At 50.4% G+C, this 24,815-nt stretch overlaps 2 protein-coding genes across 4 annotated transcripts in view; both read left to right on the forward strand.

Moving 5' to 3' along the window:
• Positions 1-1,787: 1,787 nt before the first annotated feature.
• Positions 1,788-9,318, forward strand: ADIG (adipogenin). Its single transcript, XM_090285287.1, has 4 exons — positions 1,788-1,985; positions 5,854-5,986; positions 7,017-7,162; positions 7,752-9,318. Exons 1-2 carry the CDS (start codon positions 1,859-1,861, stop codon positions 5,970-5,972), a joined length of 246 nt encoding a protein of 81 aa, XP_090141413.1. The 5' UTR covers positions 1,788-1,858; the 3' UTR covers positions 5,973-5,986; positions 7,017-7,162; positions 7,752-9,318.
• Positions 9,319-13,061: 3,743 nt separating this feature from the next.
• ARHGAP40 (Rho GTPase activating protein 40) overlaps positions 13,062-24,815 on the forward strand; it is a 31,671-nt gene continuing 19,917 nt past the window's right edge. For all 3 annotated transcript variants that reach the window (XM_090286401.1, XM_090286400.1, XM_090286399.1), the window contains exon 1: positions 13,062-13,263. In XM_090286401.1, the coding sequence (XP_090142527.1) occupies positions 13,118-13,263 (146 nt within the window). In that variant the 5' untranslated portion in view covers positions 13,062-13,117. The remainder of the gene's footprint in view (positions 13,264-24,815) is intronic.

Below are 24,815 nucleotides of genomic sequence, written 5' to 3' on the forward strand. Positions count from 1 at the left end.
ACACGGTGGGTGGTTGTACCACTTGAGACCACCATGGGTGCCTTTGCTGAGAGCCACGCCCTCCAGCCTGGCACTGACTCTGTGCGAAGTTCGCGGGCAGCCCCCTGCACGGCGCCTGGGAACTGTCTTCCCTGCAGTTGCGTGTCCACACCTGCTCTGCCTGCCCGCTGCAGGACCTCCATCCAGCTGGGCCCTGGTGGCCAGGGACGCTTCTCCTGGGGCTGACTGCACAGCCACCCCATTTCGGGATCTGACAAGAAAATGTGTGTTCAAGCCTTTCCTACCTGCGCTGTTCTGCTCTCTCTGACCACAGGCCCTTCTGGGCCTTGAGTAGCACAGCCCACCAGGGCACTGTGCTTCTTGGACACACATTCTGATACTCGCTGCCCAGACCTCCACTTTTGGGGACTGGTCATCCCACAGCTGGGCTAAGACTCCCTCTGAACACATCCTCCAAACCCCAGCTCTCCCCTCCCTCCTCTTGCTTGTACTGTGGCTGGCCCCACCTGCCCTTCTCCCAGGCTGGTGGCTTCCTAGAAGGGGTCCTTCCACACCTGCCTCCTTCTAGGTCTACCACCTATTTTGCGCAGCTGCTGCCCCAGCCTGGAACTGGGGTCCGCCCAACTTCCCAAGCTGTCCTCCATGAAGTGCCGTGGTCTCAGAATCTGGTCTGCATCAGAATGGCTGCCCATTCATGTGCTCAGTCCTGAGCCTCACCCCCTGGAGGTTCTGACTTAATAGAACAGGGTGAGCATGGAAATTGATTGCCATGATGCCTACATACTGCCCCCCCCCACCTGCTGGCAGTGACTGACGTAGGTGGTCCAAGGACCCACCGTGGAGAATGCCATGCATCTGCCTCCCTCCACAAGCAGCAGCTCTCCTCCTGTTGACCTCCCCACACCCATCAGGCTCCAGCTCGGGGGCTGTCGGGCACTGGGAGGTCTGGAGTCTCCTTCCTGCCACGGGGCCTGACATGTGAAGGTTTACTAACTACTTCATGAATGGATGAATGAATGAATGAATGAATGAGAGGTGAGGTGGGAGGAGAAAGAATGGCATTTGGGAGTATTCTGCCAACTTGGGAGATAAAGAAACAAGGTTAAAGCCTTAGAAGGCCCTTACTGAAAACCCTAATAAGGAGAGGTGCCAAAGCTTCCAGATTAAATAATTATCATTTACTGGGGGCCTACTATGTGTCAGAAAGTTTTTAAAATGGCAGCCCAGTGACCCAGTCTGGCCCACCAGACGTGTTTTGTTTAGCCAACAATATTTCAATATTTGGAGTCCGGAGAGCTGACCGTACTAGACCTGCACGTGTCACACGTTAGTTGTTGGCTGGAGTTATGACAGCTGCCTGCTGTAGAGACACTGAGCTCCATCCAGTTTGCACAGTCCCCACCACTCCCACGAAGTGTAAATGTGGGCACATGAAGCTGGGATTTCGGGACCGGGGACCTGGCTGGCTCCTGGAAGAATCCGTGACCTCAAATGTATGACCACCCCCCTGGGGTAATGCTTATCCTAGCACTTTTCTAACTTTTAGCAGCTTGGGGAGGTGAGAATTATTCCCATCCTACCAGAGGAGCAGGGAGGTGTCACATCAACCCAATAGCAGCTTAGCAGCAATTCAAACGTAGGCCTGCCCGCCTGGAAGCCTGGGCTTTATTCTCACCACCCCAGCTCCTGACCATTCCTCAGCCTTTCATTTGCCTGAAGGACACTGTGACTTCCTTGTTACGACATCACCAGCTCAGTCACAATTGGTTTGGGAACAGAGTGTGGCCCAGCCCACCAGATTCCCAGGGCAGTCCTGCCAGCCCAGCTCAGGCTGGCCAGGCTCGGCCACACACACACCATGAAGTACCCTCTGGTGCCGCTGGTGAACGACCTCACGTTTTATTTCCTGGTGTTCTGGCTTGGCCTGCCTGTGGCCTTGCTGTTGTTCTTGTTGATCGTCTGGTTTCGCTTCTTACTTAGCCAAGGTGAGCCATCCGGGTCGGGCCTTCATCCTGGAGCTGGGCAGGGGGTCCTGAGACCACTGCAGAGAGAGGGACTTCCTCTGGGCATTTTCACTGCAGGCTCGGAGCTGACAAAGGGGTCCCCTGAAAGAGAAAATGACAGACCTAGTAGTTTAGTTTCTTAACCAAGAGGCCAAGAGGGACTGGGAAGCATATGTGCGCACGTCTGTGTCCCTTCAGGGCCACTGCTAGCACAGAAGGTCTTTGGTGCTAGCACTGGCCCTCAGAAAGTGGTGGCCGCTCTGAGCAGATGAATTAGTGAAAGGTGCCCCTTCCTGTGAATGCAGCCAGGGCACAAGTCTCGGTGAACAGAGGGCGGGCTGGACTCCAGTCCCCCTTGCCCGCTCAGCTCAGTGCTTTTGTGCACGAGACTACTTGTACGGTGGGGAATGGCAGTCTTGGGCATTGCCCAGGTGCTTGGGACCACGCACCCTTTTCTTCCCAGACTGTACATCAGGGAGCATCCGGGTTTCTCTGGGACACAGGGCCCCTGAAGAGGGCTGACATCCATCTGTCCTGAGCTCAGCATGCCGGGGTCGAGCTGGCCATGGAGAAGCTGGGGGCCGGTGGGCAGGGATGCAGCCTGGCCGGCCACGTGGCAGAAGTGACACACTGCTCATCAAGCGTCCAGTCTCCCTGGACCTCTTCCTGGGAATAGCTTGACCTCCCACCTCCTGCTCCTCAGCCCCATAAACTTTGGCCAACTGGGCAGGCAGGGAGAGCACCGAGTGTACTGCCACCTCCGGTGAGAGAGCACTGACGGGTGAGCAGCTCCCCCCTAACCTACCCCACGACCTCAAACGGGGGGGCTGGTCATGGTACAGTTACTGGCAGTTCCTGGCGAGAGCTTCTAGCACGCGTTTAAAATGTGATCTCCTCATTCCCAGGCTGGACCACAGCCCTCCCTGAGGAGCGCATCTTGGCCATCAGGCCGGTGGCCAGTGGACGTCAGAGCGCTTGTCTGTGCAGTGGCTATAAAAGCTGTTGGTCTGGAGTCCAGGGCACATGGGCCCAGATTTCACCCTTGCCCCTTAATAGTTCATAACAGTAGCTAAGCTTTTTTAATCACTGTGTTGGTGCTGGGACTTGTGCTCGATACTTGATGTGGATTGTTTCATTTAACCCTCAGAAGAACCCTGTGAAGTAATTCTTACTGTACAATTGAGGAAACTGAGGCTTGGAGAGAAGAAACCTGCCCAGGGTCCCACACCTGTGGCGTACTTGAGTGTGCCGATGGTCTGGTGTCAGAGCCTGGCTCTGGCATCTCCCGGCAGTGCAGCTTTGGCCAAGTGCTCCCTGAGCCTAAGTGTTCTCATCTACAAAACGGAGATGACAGTGGTCCCTGCCCTGCTGGAGAGCTGCACCTCAGGGGCAGAGCACACAGTATTTGTCCACACGTGGCACATAGTAGGTGCTTGCAAGCTGAGAGGTAATCAAGTCTGTATCGGTCTTGTCAAGGTAGGAGGAAGCACAGGAGTGGCTTTGGATGGCTTTTCTGGAAGAAGGGACACCTTCCCTAAGGCCTGAGGCACTAATTTCTTCCCTTGATTCATTCTTCTCCTTGAGGCCCTGCTCTGAAGCCACCCACGCCCTGCCCTGCACCTCACACTTTCTGCTGAGAGGCTGTTTACCCACAGACATCTCACATGGCACTAAGACAGATGTCCCTTTGCTAATTTTGCGATGAACAGAAACCGTCCTCAAGAAAGTGATTGAGCGTCTGTCCCTCCTTCAGGGTCCCTGTCTTCTTGGAACGCACAGTGCTGTTGCATCTGTTCTGTCCTTGTGCTGGGAACTGGCCCAAATTCAGGGTCTGGGCCTGCCAGGGCTTGGGGGGCCGGATCTTGCGGCACCCTAGCCTGTGGTTTTCTGTCTGCTGTGGATCTCTTTATTGGAGTCAGTTTCGCCTGGAATCCAGTGAAAAACAGACAAGAGTAGCTCGGATTCCCCTTCCCCACCCCTCCCTGCCTGGCCTGGCTCCTGCAGGGCAGTTTCATGCCACTTGGCCAATGCGGCCAACGAGGAGGCAATTTCCCAGGTTGAGGGAGGAGAAAGTGGGTGGAGAAGGAAGCTTCCTGGTGAGACTGAGGGAAAAAAAGAAAAGAAAAGAAAGATTGTGGGCAGCTGTGCCCTGGGGAGTGCCCTGCAATGATGCAGGGAGAGGGGACAAAGCTAGATGTGCCCTTCAAGGGGAAAATGCTCTGCCAAGGACATTTCCTTTGTGATTTGAAGGGAATTTGCGAAAGAGGAAGGAAACCTCCAAAGACTGAAACAGAAGTGGGCACCCTCAGCTATGCCTCTTGAGGGTCCTGACCACCCCTCATGTTGGTCCTTGGGGTGAGTTGTTAATTTCGAAGCTCCCTTTGAAGTCCCTGACCTCAGACAGCTGCACCCAATGGAACTGCATGGGACTGTGGAGCAGGAGGCGGATTTGAGTTCGGCCCAAGCACTTCCTGGCTGTGAGCTGGACATCACCTTTCTGAGCCCTTCCTCATTGTAGAGTATGAATAACATTGGTAGTTGCCCCCAAGAAGTTTTTAAGAGGATTAAATGAACATACATGTAAAACACGTAGCACATAATATGTGTTCAGTAAACAATCTCCATGTCTAGTGAAGAACAGTCACCTCAAGCCATTGTGCTGATTTTTTAACTCATAACTGTCAACATTGTTGAACACCCATTTTACATGTCTTATTTCAGTTAATCCTAATTATAGAAGAGGCTATTGTTGTGCCCATTTTACAGATGAGGACACTGAGGCTCAGTCTTCTCTGTCTCTAGCCTCCTTTATGTCTTGCAGCCTGTAAAATAAGAGTATATGCAGTAAGAAAAAGAATAGGCCCTGGCTGATGTGGCTCAGTGGATTGAGCTCTGGCCTGCAAACCAAAGCGTTGCTGGTTCGATTCCCAGTCAGGGCATGTGCCTGGGTTGCAGGCCAGGTCCCCAGTTGGGGGCACACGAGAGGCAAACACACATTGATGTTTCTCTCCCTCTCTTTCTCCCTCCCTTCCTCTCTCTAAAAATAAATAAATAAAATCTCTTAAAAAAGAAAAAAAATTTTTAAAGAACAAACCTCTCTGGTCCTCTCTCCTTTCTGTCCTTGCTTCCCAAGGTAAGCCATGTTAGCTAGCTCATGCGCCTATTGAATGTCACCTGTATGTTTTCCAAAAAAATGGAGGAGGGAGTGCTCTTTAAAAAACAAAACTATTTAAAAAAAAGATTCTACCATGTACATTTTTCTGCAGCTCGCTTGTGACACATCACAGACAGCCTGCAAGGGGAAAGGTACAGACCAATGTACTTGTTTTAGTAGCTTCCTGACATGCCATTGAATGGATGGGCCAGGTCTCCATGAGGTGTGATTGTGCCGCACATCAGTCAGCGAGACCTCTCATTGATGGGTGTGCACGTGTATGGTTTCTAGGGTGTTTTATTGTTTGCGTGTGTTTTACCACAAAACAGTGTTTCACTAGAAGCCATTGTACATATATACTCAGATATTTGTTAATAAATGGACTGGTGGACCTGCTCCTGAACCGTGCCCAATACAGGTAGGTCATTTGCTCACCTCCGGCGTCCTTCCCTGTTTAGTAGGTGGATATGGCCACTTTCTCAGTTACAGAACAACCTTTTTTGATCCCTGGTTACCATTCAAGGCCCTGAAGTCTTCCTGAGGTCTCAGGACCGTCCCATATGCTGTCACTCGGCCTTGGCCCGTGGCCTCAGACATGGCTGCAAGCAGGCCCAGGCCAGGCAAGGGGCTCCTTTTGGATAAGGGATAGGAGATGGGATGTGACCATCCAAGAGGCCTGGTCTTATTTCTCCCCAGATTCGGAGGAAAATGACTCAGATTTATCCTTTGATTGGGATCCCTGGAGCAAAGGCCCAGCCGAGTTTCTCTCAGACAGAACGCCCCACAGCCAAGAGGAAGAGCAGCCCCGCCAGTGAGCCTGTTCTGCCAGGTGAGGCCCTTTTAGGGAGGTGGGGTTGGGGGGAAGGGAATGGGAGCCTCCGAGCCTACGCTCAGCCTTCGGCAGCTGCCATGGGGAGAGCTGACTCCCTCGCACTAGAGAGCTTGCCACCTCTTCCTCTTCATTGCGTTGGAGACCTATTCTTGCCCTGTCCGAGGCCCAGCCACCTCTGTCGTGAAGAGCTTCCTTACACAGGTGCCTTGTCCTTTACTTCTTGGCCTCACCTCCAACAGCTCTCCCTGGGGACTTCGCCCTGGCCTGTCCCCTCTGCCTGGAACCCTTCTCCCCTAGACATCTGCTTGGTGCGCTCCCTCACCTCGGAGGTTTCTCTCAAGTTCACTTTTTTCAGCAGCAACGCCCCCTGCCGCCAGGCTCTTTAATATTAACATCCCTCCCCAGCTTCATGCCCCACCCACTATGCTCTCTTTTCTTTTGCCGCAGTGGGGGCTCAATAGATGTTTGTAGAGGAATGAAATAATAATAATAATAATAATAATAATAATAATAATAATAATAATAATAATAATAAAACAGCTGAGCACTTCCCTTTCACAAGCTCATTTGTGGAAGCCTGCGAACAAAGAGGATATTATTCTTATCTCCATTTCACACATGAGAGGGCAGCGGGCAGCACGGTGAGTGATGTGCACAGAGCCACAGAGCCCAGCAGCCATTGCGCACCGAGGGGGCCGCATCCATTCCGATGGGGCTAACTGCCACCCCTAGGCCAGCAACCCCCACGTGTGTGTGCATCCCGCAATCATCTTCCTTCTGAGCTTGACAGCTCTTCATGGTTAGAATGGGATACTTTTAATTCAATTGCTAAACCCAGCAAAGCAAATCCCGACACGTGATCTGCCAATGTTTCTCCGTCTCTGTGAACAGCACTGCCTTCGAGTAGTCGAGCTGCACAAACCCCACTCGTGGGAGTCGGCCTCACGCCTTTCTTTTCCTCCCGCCCCACAGCCAGTCCCACCCTGTCCTGCACCTCTCACGCATCCACTTCCCTCTGTCTCCACAGCCACCACGGCCTGCCCTGCTCCAAAGTCTGCCCCACAACATGTTTCTAACCCTTTGCTCTGCCCTGGGGGTCACAGCTGGGAGCCCCTGCCTATCTGAATGGAGGAAGAAGGTGGGACGAGAAGCTGAGACCTGCACTTACCCTCAGTTACAATGGTTTTTTTGTTTTAAGACTTTATTTATTTTTGGAGAGAGGGGAAGAGAGGGAGAAAGAGAGGGAGAGAAACATCAGTGTGTGGTTGCCTGGCCCGCACCCCAGGCGTGTGCACTGACTGGGAATCAAAGTGGCAACCCTTTAGCTTGCAGGTGGGCACTCAATCCACTGAGCCAGGGCTACAGTGATTCTTAACTCTTCTGGGTCATGACCTTGACAGTAGAGAGCCCTTTCCCCAGAAACACACCTGTGCATGCCCTCAGAATTCTGTGTATGGGGCCAGCTTCACGAGCTGTGACTTGTGTGGTCCCGCAAGGTCCCATGTTCCGAAGAGCCCGTGCTTGGTGTAACGCTCTGCTCTTGCTGTCCTGACATTTTTAATAATCTTTCACAAGGGGCCTATGTGTTCATTTTTAATGGGCCCCGCAGATGATGTAGCCTGTCCTGTTTGCGAACAGTTAGTGGGGCAGAAAAAGGAGATATTCAAACTCTGCTCAGGGGCCCTGTCCCACTTATATAGAGCCCTTCCCGCCCCATGATGTGTCTGTCCATCTCTTACTCTTGTTCCATTGTCATCCCTAGATCCATCCTGCCATTTGTTTCCAGCCTGGTTTTCCTGGAGTCAGATGTGTGGTGGTGACGGCCAGAGTGAATGGGAGACACTCACCGGGGAGGGAAGAGGACTTTGGCGGGTGAGGTGCTTCCCTGGGACACCTACCTCATCCTCTCCTCCGGAGAAACCCCCAGGCCTCTGGGAGGAGCCCAACTTTGTGAAGACGGTATAAGCAGTCACATGGGGAGAAGTTGGCCAAGTGAATTGGGAGGAGCTCCCAGGGCAGGGCTGGGCCAGAGCGTGTGGGTCCATATTAAAGAACACAGGGCGTTCTTGAGCTCAGGAGACCCCTGACAAACGTGCTTGGCCTGACCAAGTCCATTCGATCAACAAGCTGTGGGACCCCATTTGGGAACCCCTGACCCTCCTTCCCATTTGTTCAGAGGACTGGGAGATTTTGCTCTGAACCTCCATTTTCTCACTTCAAGCTCACTCCTTGTTTTTAATGCCCCTGGCTCGATCAACATCTACAGAGTGTCTACCATATGCCTAGTTATTTTAAGAAGAGTTCACATTCGATGAGCGCTTACTGTGTCCCAGGCACCTTTCTGTGTACTTTATACACATCATTGTTTTTAACCCTCACAAGAATTCTAGCAGGTAGGGTTGTTGGTTATTCCTGTTTTACAGGTGGGGAAACGGAGGCACTGAGTAGTCAAGTAACTTGTTGAGTTGCGATGATGAAGTCAGGACTTAAGCCTAAGCCCCATGACTCCAGAGCCCGACCCTGACCCACTGGGCCAGGTGTTTTGCAGGTTGGAATGTTGTGGGAGACGTGGGGGAGACGCCCTGAAGAAACCCCGGTCTGTCCTCGCACCCTGACTGGCCACCCTGAGGCAGCAGGGTTGATGGGCTGTAGAGGGGACCGGCCCTCCTGGAAGTCACCAAGTGTCACCTTTGTTCCCTCCTTCTCTCTCACCACACAACCCACCCGCCACCACGAGCCTTTTAAATTGTCTAAAGGAGAGAGAACGGGGCCCGTATTATTAGCTGGTCTCCCAGACTTTGGTCTCCCCTGCTCTGCCCTTTCTGCCCTGTTGGTGTGAACGGTCGTCCATCCAAAGCACAGATGAGAACATGTGGTTTCCCTGCTGAGAGCCCTCTGTGGCTCCGGGCAGAAGTCTGAGTTCCTCGTGTGGGGACAGCGCCGCCCGTTGGGATCTGAGCCCTGCTGGATTTGTTGGGTGAGGTTTCTGTTCTCACCAACAAGGCCGCGGGAAACACCCTGGACCTTCTATCTTTGCACCCAAGTGTGCCTCTGTCTACGGGATAAATTCTGAAAGGAGGATTTGTTGAGTATAAGCTCTACACGTTTATAGTTTGCAGATATCGCGAAGCTGTCTTACCAAAAGGTGGCGCCAAGAGTGCACAAAGAAGTGCCTGTTCCTCCTGGCCTTTGCCCCACTGTGCACCCCCTGACACACATGCGCGCACCCCTTTCTCTGCACATGTTTTGTTCTGGGTCATGAGCTTTACGCCAGCGCTGTGTTTTCCTGGGAGATTTCCTGGCACTGAATAAACACTTTTGGTAACAAACATCCCCTGTGGCCAAAGCTTCCCCCAGGCTTTGTCTGGCCCCAGTGCTGTCAGGGGCTGTCAGCCATTGTTCAGTTTCCTACGCTGACCTAGAAAGTCCAGGCAGTCGCCTGCCCCTCCCCTCTCCTGCCCCCAGCTACTCTGGAGGAGCCAGACCCTGAGGGAGAGCTGGCACAACCAGGCTCTGTAGAAGGGTGTCTGGTTGCCTTCTCGGGAGCACCCATGGCAGAAGGCAGGGAGACAGCTCCTTGGTGCCCCTGGCAGGTAAGTAGGTAGCTCGGGATGGCACTGGTGGGCGCTGTGGGAGATGCCCTCCTGCTTTGAGTGAGAGGCTGAGACCTGGGCCTCCCAGAGTGTGATTGGGGCGCCTTCCTGGCATTTTGTCCTGTTAGGCAGGAGACGTGTATGTGTGTGTCTGGTAAACACACCTGGGGACCAGTGACAGGCTCCCCGAGAGACATCGCCACATCCCCACCACCCCTTTAGCAGACACACTGAGCACCTGCCCCAGGGCTGAGTGCTTCCCCTGTGTTATCTTATTGGATCTTCATGACAACCTTGTGAGGTGGGTCCCAGTCCCATTTTCAGATGGGGAAACTTAGGGGCATAGAGGTTAAATAACTCTCCCAGAATCACATAGTCTGGAAGTGGCCTGTTTTCCTGACTCTTCACTGAGATGTGTTTCTCAAGATCCACAAAATACCGGGACTGGTGCTGTCGATGTTGCAGTAAACACCAGCAAACTCAGAACAGTAAGTGTATGCATCTCTCCAGCCCCAGGAACTCAGGGATCTGGGAGGACAGCCACCAGGGTAAGGTAGGGACACTGCTGGGGTCGTCAGCGATGCAGGGTCCACATGATGGTCTCTGGAGCCCTTTTCAGGGCACATCACTCAGACTTGCCCTTATTTTTCACCCCGGAACCCTGGAATCCTAAGTGCAAGCCCCTCACCTCCTGCCCCTGCCACCATCCCTTCAAGCCTCAGTGTCACCATCAGCAAAATGGATCCCATCTCCTCCGTATGTGCTTCCTATGGTTGTCACGCTCACACAAACTGGGCAGCCTAGGACAACAGAAATGTGTCTCCAGTTCCAGAAGCTGGAAGTCCGGAATCAAGGCGCAGGCAGGGCCAGCCTCCCTCTGAACCTGAAGGGGAGGGACCCCTCCTTGCCTCTTCCAGCTCCTGACCTTCCTTGACTTGTGGCTGCATTACTCTAATTTCTGGCTCCATCTTCACAGGTTTCTCTGTGTGTCATGTCATCTTCCCCCTGCACATGTGTGTCCAAGTCCCCTTTTTATAAGGACCAGTCAGTCATTGGATCAGGGCCCACCTTGAGGACTACATTTTAACTAGATGACCTCTGTTGAGGCCCTATTTCCAAATGTCCTGTTCTGAGGTCCTGGGTGTAGGACTTCTGCGTATAATCCTGGCAGGACAGAGTTTAACCCCTAACATGCACTTTGTGAGGCCTGAGTGTGGTAACACATGTAAAGTTCTGAGCACCATGCTTGCTGAAGCTCTATAATGTGCGTGAATTGTTGCCAAGAGGAAAAAGTTGAGCAACGTACGATGCTTGTTGCATATCATATGCCAGACACAGTTTGGGTGCTTGGCATGGATTATCCCACTGAATCCTCACAACCACCCCTGGACGCAGGTAAGGTTTGCATTGAAATGATGAGGACCTGGGACTCAGAGAGGTTAAGGCACTTGCCTGAAGTCACACAGCCTAAGTGGCAGAGCTGAGGACGAACGCCAGGCCTAGGAGTGTCCACTACATCACACGGAGCAGGGCATTGCCATAGCGGGGAGTGGGAGCTGCTCACATGGCTAGAAAGTCAGGGAAGAAATGCTGAGCACATAGCACATGACCCTGAGGAGCTTCCTGGGTCTGAGGGGCATGGAATGCTCCTCACGGCAGTGAGTGGGTGGGCTGGATTGTGGGCTGCCTGGTGAGGTACTGGCAGGCTGCCAGGGTGCAGGGCCGCCAGGTCTGAGTCACTCCACTGTGACCTAACCGGCCTGGCCGATACTCCAGGGCTGGGACCCGGCCAGCCGGGGCTGAGGAACGCTGCCAGGAGCGTGGACACACTTCACTTCACTCTCGGTGCACACAGCTCTCCAGGAAGCTGGGAGGCGGTGCTTCCGTAAGCTGGAAAGTGCAGTTTATTCAAGACTCAGGCTACTCTCTCTTCCTCTTGCTTTCTTTCCAAGGGCTTCCTGCACTTAAGGCAGGTGATAAGTTAGGTCTTTCTGTTCTGCTCTAGAAATTCATTTACTCAAGCTTCTGTTTATTAATTTATTCACTCATTTACTTACCCACCCACTCACCTGATGGCTCACTGGTTTATTCATTCACTCACTCAGCTGCTCACGCTCACACATTCATGTACACAGGCATTCACCCTTCCACTTACCCACCATCCATCCAGGCATGGCCATCATCCACCTGTCCATCAACCATCCACCCATCCATCCATCCTCCATTAAGCACCTCCCATGTTTTCCACACAAAGCTTCTCATGCTTCCCAACGTACCTTTTCTCCCACTTTTACTGCTACTTCAACTTACATGTATGGGGAGCGAGGGCCAGCGCACCAATGGACCCCCAGATACCTGGCCTCCCAGTGGTGCAGTTCCAGAGTCTCCTCCTCCGGAAAAGGCTTGGGAGAAGTGGACAGTCAGTCACCTCGAGGGGCCCAGTCTGCACGTGAGCTCCTGAGGGCCCTTTGTCCTGCGGGCCCCTACTCATCTTTTGATGCCAAGACTGCCTATCCCTGGGCACTGTGGCTCCCGTGGGGCGATTTCCAGTTATTGGGCTCCATTTCTTGCTTCCCTCAGGCCCGAGCAGACCGCAGTGACCCGTGGGCCTGGGCCCCGCCCCGAGGAGCACTCTGGGGCTGCTCTTCTTCATATAAAGTCAGGCATGCTGCCTGGGAGGGTCACTGACTCCTGGAGCCTCAGATGGCAGCAGGACGGGCCAGGGCAATCTGGGGAGGTGGGGGTGGCGGGGTCATGGCTTTCTGTCCTGGCCAGAGAGCAAGGGGAGGGACTCCTGGCCCATAACAGATAAGGGAGTAGGGCACAAGCCAGGGCAGCCAGGAGGAATGTCCCTTCCTTGTACCTGCTCCTTCACATTCCAGGCTGAAAGTCAGTTCCCAAGGAGACAGGACTCATCTGGACCCCCACATCCGGCCACTTCCATTTCCTACTTTCTTAGCATCCCCCCCACTCCCACCCCCACCCTGCCCTTTCACACCCTCAACACACTCCTGCTTGCTTGCTTTTCTGCGTCCTGGCATTTCCCAGAGGAGACCAGGCCCCAGAGAAGGCAGGAGACCTGCTCACAGGCACAGAGGGCGTGGCCAAGCCGGGTGAAGACCTGGGTCTCTGATGCTTTTTTTCATCCCCATTAGCCAGGTACTTCCTTAATGCAGTTTAATTTACAATCGAATGTCTGTAGGGAAAAATAATGGCAACACAACTTATATTTTATGACTTTTTTAAAGGTGCCGCCCCCACTTTACCTTCACAGTGCAGGCAGGTGGGCAGGGCTCAGGGGCGTGTGTGTGTGTGTGTGTGTGTGTGTGTGTGTGCGCGCGCCTGCCAAGGTGGCCCTGGCCAAGTCAGCCCCGCCTGGGAGGAGGTTGGACATCTGTCCTGGTGAGGGGGCGTCTGGGAACTGGGCGTGCAGGCTTCCTCCTGCTTGAACTGCCGAATTGCTGACTGAGTCAGCCCCACAGCGGCAGCAGCAGCCACAGCGGCAGCAGCAGCGTGAAGGCTCACCTGTGAGCTCATGGCAGAACCTGCCCTTCTCCCCGCCACTCAGATGGAGAGGCTGGCCCTGGTGTCCCTGGCCTCACCATGTCCCCGGATCCCACGGGCCCGCATCACCAGATGGCCGGGACACTGTGCCCGGCGCTGGACTGACCTGGGCGGCAGGTACAGGAATCTCAGGAGGAGATGGGGGAGGTTGGGGCCATGGGTGTCTCTGGCCAAGGCTGAGGAATGAGGGGACCATGCTGAAGACCTACTATGTGCTGGAGGTGTATGTCATCTCCGTTCTTACATCACCTCTCTGAAGCAAGATTCCCCTCCCATCGTACAGGTGAGCAAACAGGAGCTCTGAGAGGTGAGGTGAATGGCCCGAGGGGTGTGGGTGTGTGCGAAACCGTGGCCACGGGACCCCAAACCCAGACTCTTCCTGGGACCCAACCCTGCCCTGGGCTCCTGCTGCTGGCCTCCTGCAGGGTCACTGGTTTTTGGATTCTTAGAGATGTGAGTGATCCTCAGTATGTGCTGTTTCCCCCTTTTCTGGATATAGAGAGTGTTAGGGACCCCAGGGGTTATTTGCAGTTCAGGATCCAGGAACTTAAGCTATGAAGCCTCAGCAGGATCGGTGTGGCTGCGGGGTCACAGGGGCTGACACCTGGGTCACTCCTCCATCCTGCTCAGGTGCCTCTGACAGCCGGACCAGAAATTTTAAAAAGTAATTTCTCCCCATGTATGATTTTAGCACATTACCACAGGATTATTATAGCCATTCAAACAGTGCAGAAGTCTGGATGCCTGTTCCCCAGCCTTGCTGCTGTTAAAGTTTCGGCATACACCTGGGGAGAAGTTTTTGATGTATATAAACCTCTACCTGTGTAGCCCTACACAAATAAGGTCACGCTACCATGTGCTTCTAGGTGTCCTCCAATCCTTTAATTAAGACTACGGGCATCGTTACACATCAATAATATAAAGATCTAAATCTTTCATTGTAATGGCCTCCCAGAATCCAACGTTGTGGATGTTCTTTGGTTGATTTGAATCCGTCGCTGGCTAATGAACTTTATTTAGGGCATTATTGGTTCTAATAGTTAACGATTCTAAGCAATACTTCAGGGAACGTCTTTGGGGATTTGTGTGGGTAAAACTCGTTCCTAGAAGAGCAATGGCAGGGTTAAAATGAACAGTTAGAATCTTGATAGATCCTGTCCAGTAGCCCTCCAAACATGTTCCCGCCTGAGCAGGGGAGCCCCCGTTGCCCCACTCATTTGCACCCGGGACCTGAAGACTGACTGTGGCCTGTATGTGGAGAGCAGATTCGGGGAGTGTGAGATCCCCCTCCCAGAACACCTGAGCCCACAGACCACCCTGAGGCAGGAATGACTTCTAGGCTCAGGGAAGAGGCAGGGAGCTCCAGGAGCTCATTTAGTTCATTCATAGTCACTGAGCTCCTATGCGGGGGTGGGGGGTGGGGGACTCTGTCCCATCCTGGGCAAAAGTTACTCAGGACATGTGATCTACTGAGAACCTATTTTAATTAGCCAAAGGTATGTCTGCCTGACTTCCTCCCTCCCTCGCTCCCTTCCTTCCTTCCTTCCTTCCTTCTTTCCTTCCTTCCTTCCTTCCTTCCTTCCTTCCTTCCTTCCTTCCTTCCTTCCTTCCTTCCTTCCCATCCACGAAGCTACCTACCTACCTACCTATCATGGCTGTTGCCCTGACCTCCCCCTACCCTCCCTTAATTTCTTGGTTCAAGGCCATTAATACTGAATTCATTATAAGAGTACCTGACTCATTGAATGTACTCAGTACTTACTGGATGAATGAGAAAATGAGTTTTGTTGCATTCCATTTGTTACTTCAAACAAAACAAAACAAAACAGAAATAACACTCTTACTTACAGAACACTAGTTTTTCAAACTCCAGAGTTCTGTAAATCTTTGATTTGAATTCAATCTTTATTATGTTTTTGAGTATTGAAAAACTAGTAAAGTCATCACATGCTTCAAGTGTGTTATGTCCCAAATATTTTTTTTTTGTCTATCAAAATTACATAGATTTCAGGATCCGTAAATGCTTTCAATTGAACTTATACATGACTTTACAATAGTATTATTGTTCTTTATTTTGTTTACTGAAAAGAGATTTTATTGTCAGAAAAAAAAATGTGAAAACCACTTCCCGAGATGGGAAGTGTGTATCAGTTCACAGAGTCACTAGGTCAATTCTTCCTACCCACTGAGTTCATTTGTCTCACTGGTCACTCGCCTGTGAGTCACTTATTTAGTCAACCCCGTAAGCTCCCAGACAGCAGGCCATATCTATTTTGTTCACTCCTGGTATCCCCAGCATCCAGCGCATTGCAGGTGCTCACAAAATACTTGCTCAATGACTGAAATGCTCTCTGCCTCTACGAGAAGTCCCGTGATGGGCATAGGGACACAAGGATGAATAAGATGCCCCCAGTCCTTACGGTGTCCCCAAGTTGGTCCAGGTAGGAGACCTAGGACTGGTCCACTGTAATAGAAGGCACTAAATGCTGATCTGAAAGGGCCAAGCAGGGTTGCCTGGAATCATGCTGTCATCAAATAGAACTATCCGTGAAGTGAAAGAGCTGGCTCTCTATGTGGCCTGAATCTTAAAATCAAGCAATAATCCAACCTTAGCAAGATGACTCTATAGATTTCCTCCATCCTCATCCCTAAATCAAAATATATTTTCTGTTAATTCATAACAGATCCATAAATGCTTTTAATTGAACTTATAAATGAGTTGACAATAATATCACTGTTCTCTATTTTGTTTGTTGAAAAGAGATTCCACTGCCAAAAAAAAAAAAAAAATGTGAGAACCACTTCCCAAGACAGGGCTGGTTTGTCTGCTCCAGGCCAGTCCTCTTGTGTATCAGTTCACAGAGTCATTAGGTCAGTTCTTCCTACCTGCTGAGTTCATTCATGCTACAAAAATGCAAAAAATCACGAGTGAAATCCACTTCCCCTTCCCACCTCCAACACCTAAGATTAGTAACTGTAAGCAGTTCAGTGTAAACCTTATAAGATTTTATGCTTCATAAATACATATTTACGTGTATGTATGTGGAAAACATACATGATCTAATTCATGTATATAATACATATACCTGTAGCATTTTGTATTTGACCTTTTCCACATGATAATACCTTCTCATGGAAATATAGAGATCTACATTGTTCTTCTAGAAGGCTGCATGATATTTCAGTTTATGAATGAACTGTATTCTGTTAACTAGACCTCCTGGGATGGACTTTTAGGTTGTTTTCTTTGGGAGCAGGTTGCTACCTGTATAACCTGTATTGCCTTGTATTGGACACGTATCTTTGGGCACTTATTTTTATAAATTCCCAGAAAAGGAATCATTGAATCCAAATATATACTTTTAAAACTTTGAAATGTATCACCGACTAGTTTCCCAGGAAGGTTTTAACAAGTTATAGACTCAGTGGGTGCCAGCTTTTGTTTATTTATATTCTTGACAAGGCATTTTGGCTCTTTTTAGTCTTTGCTAATTGTATCTTGTTTTAACTCACCTTTCTTTTATAATTGCTGTGGTTAAACATCTTTCCCCATGCTGAGTGTCTGATGGATGAGAGGCAGGAAGACCTGATAGGAGACTAGCACAGTGGAGCATTCCCTTAATAATAGGTTAAGCAACTTGGTTGATTGCACACAGGTAGTTTGTGAAATAAATTTATATGTTTTACTCATGTGTAGCCACGAGGTCTCTGACACTACAGTTAATGTCAACCTGCCTCTCCAGATATCATGTGCCTTTAAACCCCCAAACACACACCCCTGTATGTGACCTCAAGCCCAGAATGGATCAGCCACACACAATTTCTGTGTATCAATGGTAGAGGACAGACTGCATGTCAAAGCCCAGCTTCACCACTTAGCAGCTGTGGGACTCTGGAGGTGTTACCTACCTTCTCTGAGCCTCAGTTTCCTTTTCTGCAAGATGGTGGCAAACTAGAGTTCTTACCCCATTAGAGGGTACAATGAAATGAATGCGTGTGAAGACCTTGGCACCGTGTGAGTCTATAAGGAGGGTACAACACTGTCTGATGTTATAGTCCAAGGGAAGGACTGGGGAGCTGATCCCCACCGCACCGGTTTGTGAATTCAGGCCTCCTGACACCTCGGAGCGGTAGATCTGCATCCGAGCCCCAAATCCTCCACTCACTGTACCTCTCTGGGCCTGTTCCTTTATTTGCAAAATATGTCATTCTTCTTTTTACTTCAACTTTTTTTATTTTTCAATTACACTTGTCATACAATATTATATTAGTTTCAGGTGTACAACAGTCATTCTAATCCTAGTCACAGTTAAGCCTTCCAGCTCTACCACGGAACTCCCCCCTTGGTGCTGCTACCCTGAGACTGGCGGCAGCTTTTCCAGAAAAGCCCTTGCAGGCAACTTCTCTCACCGGCAGGAGGGACCTGACTGACCCTTGCTCGCAAACCTGAAAGGGCAGGTTCCGTCTGATGGGGCTTCCTGTTTCCTCTCTTGCCCCGCAATGAAACAGAGGGGAAGGCTCTAATTACAGGGAGGCTGTTTCCTTCACTGCTCTGGGAGTCTCCACCCCTACAATTCACCCCGCCCCCCAGGGATTGCTGACGCCACCCAGGTTGGCCTGCAAATGCCATTAGAATGTGAGAATGTCATTTCCTTGATACTTGCCAACCCCGGGTGTTAGCAATGTGATGTTTGCCAATCTGATGGGTGAAAATATTTTATTGTTTTAATTTGCGTTTCCCTAATGACTTGTGAGGTCCAACAGCTTTTCATATTGAGCATTTTTGTACTTTATCTTCAATGACTGTTGATTCATATCTGCTGTTTATTTTTCTATTATATTTTTGAGGGTGTTTTTCTTATTGATTTCTAGGAACTCTCTATATAGACTAGACAGTAATACTTTATCATTTGTTGCAAATATTTCCTCTCAGCTGATCATGGGTCTTTTAATTTGTTTATGGTGTTTTTGTTATACACAAGTTTGAAATTTTGATGTAATCAAAGCTCAGGTGTTTTCCATTATAGCTTCTGGATTTTATTTTGCTTGGAAAGGTGCTCCCCTCTACCCCTATTTCTTCTGGACTTTGTTCTCATCAAACCCTAATGCAGGCTCCTATCCACCCAGGGAAATTCCTTTGTACTTACCACCATAATAACCTGCTCCCCTTCCTGTGAGCTTTGCATATCTCCCTCCCTCCCTGATGTTCTTTTAAATTGAGTTCCAACATCGCTTCCTCCAGGAAGCCTTCTGTCCTCCACCCCAACTGACTGTGGTTAGTGCTCTGTCCTTTGGGCTTTTTGCACCATCTTAAGTGCTTGGCAGGCTGCGCATTGATTGGAACATAGTCTTACTTTTAAGTATCTGTTAGGACACTTACTATGGGCCAAATGTTTCATGTGTATTGCATCCTCACAACCTTGTATATACTATTATCATCATCATCACCCCTGTTTTGTAGGGTGGGGGAGGGAAGGCTAAGATACTTTCCCATGGTTACACATCAAGAGGACGGGCATTCTTACTCCAGGACCTCGGCCCTTAGGCACATTGTTCAATGTCTCACATTGCTGCCCTAACAAATTGCTGCAGATTTTGTGTCTGAAACCATCTAAATTTATTATCCAGAGTTCAGTGGGCCAGGAATGCAAAGTGAGTCTCCCTGGGCTAATATCAAGGTGTTGGCAAGGTTGTGGTTCTTTCTGCAGTATCTGGGGAAACCCCACTGTCCAGCTTCTAGAGGCCGCCAGCCTTCCTTAGATTGTGATCTCCTTCCATCTTCAAAGCCAGCAGTGGCTCATGAGTTCTTCTCATGCTGCCATCTCTTTGGTTCTCACTCTTCTGTATCCCTCTCCCCTATTGAAGGACCCTTGTCATTACCCTGGGTCCACCCAGCTAGTCCAGGATGACCTCCCCTTCTCAAGGTCAGTTAGTCAGCAACCATAATTCCATCTGCAACTATAATCACCCCCACCCCCACCCCATGTAATATAACATAGTCACAGATTCCAGGGATTAGGACCTGTACACCTTTTCTGGAGTGGGGGTTGGGCAGGGGGTAGGGGTATTCTGGCTGCCATGGCTATTCTTCCATACTGCTTCTCCAAACCTTAGTCACCTGCATTTATCCCCAGGGGCCCATCCTGCTCCACCTCCGCAGAAGCTCTGGGTTCTGTGGGTGCATCAGAACCACGTGGAAGGCTTGTTTAAACCCAGAATGCTGCGCTGCACCCACTCCCAGGCTTTCTCGTTCAGCAGTTCTTGGGCAAGGACTGAGGATTTCCAGAGTAGATTCACATATTCAAGTTTTCTAGTAACTGAATCAAGCATCCAGTTTTGAATTTGAATTAAAATACAATGAAATTAAAAATTCAGTTCCTCAGCCATACTACACTTCATATACATTTCAAGTGCTCAGTAGCCACAGGTGACTAGTGGCAACTGTATTGGCCAACCCAGTTCTATGCATTGCCCAGCATATAAAAGAACCTGATTAAGTGACTCAGGCAGGGACAAGCTAATATCCAGGACATTGCTCCAATGAAGGGTCAGCACAAGTCTCAGCTCCCTGGGGAACCTTCAGAACCTCATTGGTGAGCACCGCAGGGCATATGGCCACCTGGGAGCCTGTTGGAAGGGGCCCCCACCACTCCACTTCAGCCAATTTTTGTCACTTCGGGACAGGGACCTCAAGATTATCATCTCTTTTGATTTTTTTTTTTTTAGAACATTGGAACTAGAGGATTTTAAAATGTGGGACCTCATGTTCAAATGACGGCAAGCTACTTAAAATGTGTTAAAATTCCATGGGTTGGCCACTCGGCTACTTCAAATGGAGATTGGCTGGTGCTGATCTTCTTGTTGGGAACATGCATCATCTCAGAGGTCACGGGCAGTACCTTAGTCTCCGCCAGTCATCTCAGACATGCAGGCTGCCCCGCCCAGAAATGCCATGTGAGAATTTGGATGCAATCCATCCATTTCCACCCCACTCTTGAAAACACCTTTGCAATTCTCTGAGCCCTGGCCACCTAATGATGTTTCCAACAGGGCTTCCCAGCCCTGGCTGCGCAGTGCAATCAGCTGAGCCTCTTTGACCACTGCTGATGCCCAGGTCCCATTTCCGGGGGTTTTGCTGCAATGGGTCTGGGGTATTGTCAGGGCACGGGGAGTTTGAAAAGCAGCTGGGTGATTCAAATGCACAGTCAGGGTTGAGAACCACTGATCTGTGGGCCTGGTCTCCACGCCTAGAATGCAGCATCTTGGCCCCGCAGAGCTCATATATCTCTGGTTCTCACTCACCTTCACAGGTGAGGGGAGCATCCACACCCACACCTCTCTGTCTCCCGGGCCAGCCTCAGACCTGATTCAGGAAGCTCAATTACAGAGATTATTCTTGTTGTCTATAACACAAAACAATCTGGCTTGAACATTCTATAACCCAGAGATCAGCTCTAGTGGAATTAGCATGTGGAAGAAATGTGGGGAGCATCGCTGAACAATTCGAAGAATGAGCACACTGCCTGAATGAGCCAGTCCTGTCTGTTGATGCCTTGCAGGGATCTTAGGAACTCAGTAAGATGATACTGACAAATGTAAACGCAGAATTTGCCTTTTATACTACCTCATTCCTGCCCAGCGCCCACCCCGTCCCCACAGGGATTGCTTCGAAGGCGGCAGGGTTGCTGTGGACTGATGTTCAGGTTGTGCACTGCATAAGGCTGTTATATCCAAAGGGGCACCATCCACATCATTGTCGTACACTAAGTTTTATAAGAGTACCTGTGTGGGCATAGAGAATCCACTTCCTGACAAATCCTAAAGCAGCAGAGGGGAGACCTTAGTAAGCTCATGTTGACACACACAGCTATGTATATATTCCCTGGCACACCCACATACATATATTATGCCCTGAGATTGCCTTTCAACCTCTGATCTCCAAGGCTCAATTTCCACCCTCACTTGACTCAGAACCTGATGTGTCATTTCATCTAGGGGTTGGAGATAGGTAGGGTGGGACATGGAGTGTGCACCCAGCATCTGGGAATGTGTATGAGTGGAAGAGAGTGGGCTCACTGCTCTTCTGGCCGAGCTGTTTGTGTTGTTCAATAATACACTGTCTCTGTCAGCTATCACTGTGTAACAAATGATCCCAAGCTCAACAGCAATCATTTATTAAAGCAACACTCATTACTCATGCCCTGTGTCTGATGCTCAGCTAAGGGTTAGCTGATCTGGCCTGAGCTCTGCTGGGTGGCTCCATTTCAATCTGTGGGTATGGTTGAACTTGCTCCAGCTGCTTGTTGGGCTCTGGTCTGTGCCACATGTGTTTCTTCTGGGACCCAGGCTGTAGCCATCCATGGATAACTCTTTGCATTGTGATAGGGGGTGTAAGAGGGCCAGCTCCACCACAAAGGCACATGTCATGCCCTGGCTTGGCTTGTGTCTACTAACATTCCATTGGCCAAAACCCATCAGGTGCCCAAAGCCCAAGTCAATGAATGAGGGAGGGGAGCAGTAGCCTCTGCCTCTAGTGGAAGAAAAGGCAAAGTCACATGGCAAAGGTCTTAAGTAAGGAAGAAAAACTAATTGATGACAATAATGTGATGCATTCCATGCTAAGAGACAGGGACAGGACAAACTGCACACTTAGGACTCTGTTGTAAAGACATCTCAACTACTGTAAAAACATAGAACTAGGATCAAAAATAACTGAGTTCCTATGGAAAGGCTCCTACTGCAGCCCAGGGACCAAACAGTGGAGAAGCTGAGGTCTCCTGTTTTTCCTTTCATCTGTGTCCCCTTTGAAGTCAGGGAGGGCTGTGACAGGGTAGGACCAGGTTCCTCTGGGCATTCAGCATTCAACTGTCCTCTTCCCACGCCAAGCCAGAGACTGGTGTTGACATTTCATCACATCGCCTCTAAAACAACCCAACTCCTAAAGCCTTGGCTGGTGATGTCAATTTCCTGAATGTTTGAAGAGGAGACAAAAGATAGGATCCCATCACTGTGCAGCCATGCCTCCCGTGGTAGCCATCACTGACAGCCAACTTGTCCTTTCCTGCCCCTCCTTTCTCTTCATCCCCGGCTTCTCACCTGTCCCTGTGTTCCCCACTCAGCCAAGTAAAGCTTGGCAACTCCCCCAATTGTGATCACCTGTCTCTCCTCCAGCATGCCCCATTGGGGAGCCCATCTTGCCAACACAATCCTGAGGTGGGGGGTGTGGGATCTTCAGGAGTCAGACCTGTCTGTGGCTCATGTGATGGGGCCAAGGTGAGGCTGGTGCTATTCCCTCCCCAATCACATGCTGCATCCAACCAGTGAGGGAAAATATCGCAATTAAGGGGGGAAAACGTTGCACAAGACGCTCACTGCGTAGTGGTTAAGGACATGAGCTGTAGAGCCAGGCTTCTTGGGTTCAAAATTCAGTCCCTCCTTTGCCAGCCAGGTAACCTTGAATAAGTCACGGAAGTTCTGTGTGCCTCTGTTTCCTCGTGTTTCCTCGTGTGTAAATGAAATGATAACAGGAACTTGTATGGATTGCATGAGTTAATCCATGTCAAGCAGTCTTCTCAACTGGGACAATTTTGTCCCCCATGGGCCATTTGGCCATGTCTGGAGATATTTTGGTTGCATAACTAAGAGGGATGCTTTTGACATCCAGTGGGTGGGACCCAGGATGCTGCTAAACATCGTACAATGCACAGGACAGCCCCACCTTGCACGTGGTCAATGTCAATGGGTGCTGCTCATCACGTTCGGTGCCAGCTACCCCAGGGCCTGTTGGGGTCACATTGTCGCTATGGCCGCATGGCCTGTGCTTGTGACTAGAGCCTCCTCCTTAGCTCATTGTAACCTCTAACATTTATACTGAGGAGAGTAATGGTAATTAATATCATTACATCAGTTCCTATTTCTTGTGCACCTCACAGAGGCTGGATATTTTGCCAGGCATCTTCTTTACATTTCTTGGGATCCCCACAGTGAGAGTAGCTCTGATCAGCCCCCACACTGCAGAGGATAAGGAGGCTTAGAGAGGTGAAACCTCTCACCCAAGATGCTAAGACACGGATGAATCTCAGCCTCTGTTAAACTCAGGAAAGCTGCGCACACAGCCACTGCCCTTTTCTGTGATCTGTCAGTATCTCATCAGAGCCAGGGAGGAGACAGTGAGGAGAGGCACTCTGAGAAGAACCAAGGGCTGCCCTGAGAGCCCAAATGCCACTTAGGGAGCAAGTCTTGGTGAGGCCAAGCCGGAGAGGAGGCTGAGCTGGACAGGAGGCCTGGCCACACCTCCACCGTCGTGCCCCAATAAGCTGCATTCTTGGGCCCTCGGTCATGTTGGTTTGGGTTCTCTGAACAGGAGCTCAGCCTGGAGTGGGTTTCCTCGGCCCTGCCTTCCAGTTGCTGCTTTTGCTGATTCCTAGGGTCTGCCGTGACTTCATGGGCAAGGGTCTTACTCAGATCATCTTCCAAAGATCCCATTCCTACCCCTATTTTTTCTTTCTTTTTACAGTTATGGAAACTGAGGCCCAGAGAAAGAAAGGGACATGTCCACAGTCACACAGAGAGTGCCTAGGAGGTTTGGACAGGAGCCAGGGACGTCTAGGGCACTGCCTCCTCCTGCAGGTCACGTGGAGGGAGAATGAGCTCGTGTGTGTGTGTGTGTGTGTGTGTGTGTGTAGAGAAAGGCTCTGCATTCTGGAGCGCTCTGAGCAGCTGAGAGGGCGGCCCCAGCCATCTGGCCTAGCGGTGTATGTCTGTATGTCACCCACAGGTCAGGCTCGTGAGCCTCTGGGCACGTCCTGCAGGAGAGGAGGTAGAGGCTGCTCGCTGGCTGGGCAGTCTTAGGCAAGTCCCTTGTGCTGTCTGAATCTCAGGTGGGAAGCACCCAGAGCCACATACCTCCATTGAGCTAAGATTTGTTGAAGATTTCCTATTCCAGCACCTTATGTAGCTTTCTAGTTCCTGGCCATAGTACGGACTCAAAACCCATTTGCCAATGGAATGAAGTGGCTTTTAAACCACACCGCCCCAGGCAGTCTCCATATGAAGATGACACTTCATTAATAAACGACAGATCTAGAATTCAAGGTCAGGAGCCAAAGTTCTTAAGTTCTAACCTTGGGCATCTGGTTATCTATGGCTCAGCAACATGTCATACACGCTCAGCAAATGCCTGAATCAGAGACAATCCATCACACTGTGCACTTAGGACTGGCGCACTTTTCTGCATATGCTCAGTACAACAACAAAACATTGAAAACAAAACAGCAAAAAAGGGCTCTGTGAGGCTTGAAACAAATTTCGTGGGTGTGCTGAGGCCCTAGTTAAACAGGGGACTCGTGGCCACACTGCACAATGTGATCTGGGAAGAGTAACACCTTTAGAACTGCTGGGGGTTTATTTCATTTCTCTTCTCTCCTGCTCCCCTGTCTGATCGCCTCAGAAAGTTCACCCAAAGCAATGATCGTTGCTCTCCTCTCACTGGTTAGCTGTCAAAGTAGTGATGCTTTTTAATAACTTTTGTTTTGGTTGGCTCACTGCAGTTTTCAAATTGTCACAAAAACACACAGATGCCAGTAATTTCCGAGCAAATTACAAAGCGACTGAGGAAACTGAGCCACGCACCAGCATGGGGTAACAACAGATTCGCAGGAGGCGCGCTG

The sequence above is a fragment of the Furipterus horrens genome, unplaced genomic scaffold, assembly GCF_987537825.1.
Source record: "Furipterus horrens unplaced genomic scaffold, mFurHor1.1.pri manual_scaffold_8, whole genome shotgun sequence".
NCBI lineage: Eukaryota > Metazoa > Chordata > Mammalia > Chiroptera > Furipteridae > Furipterus > Furipterus horrens.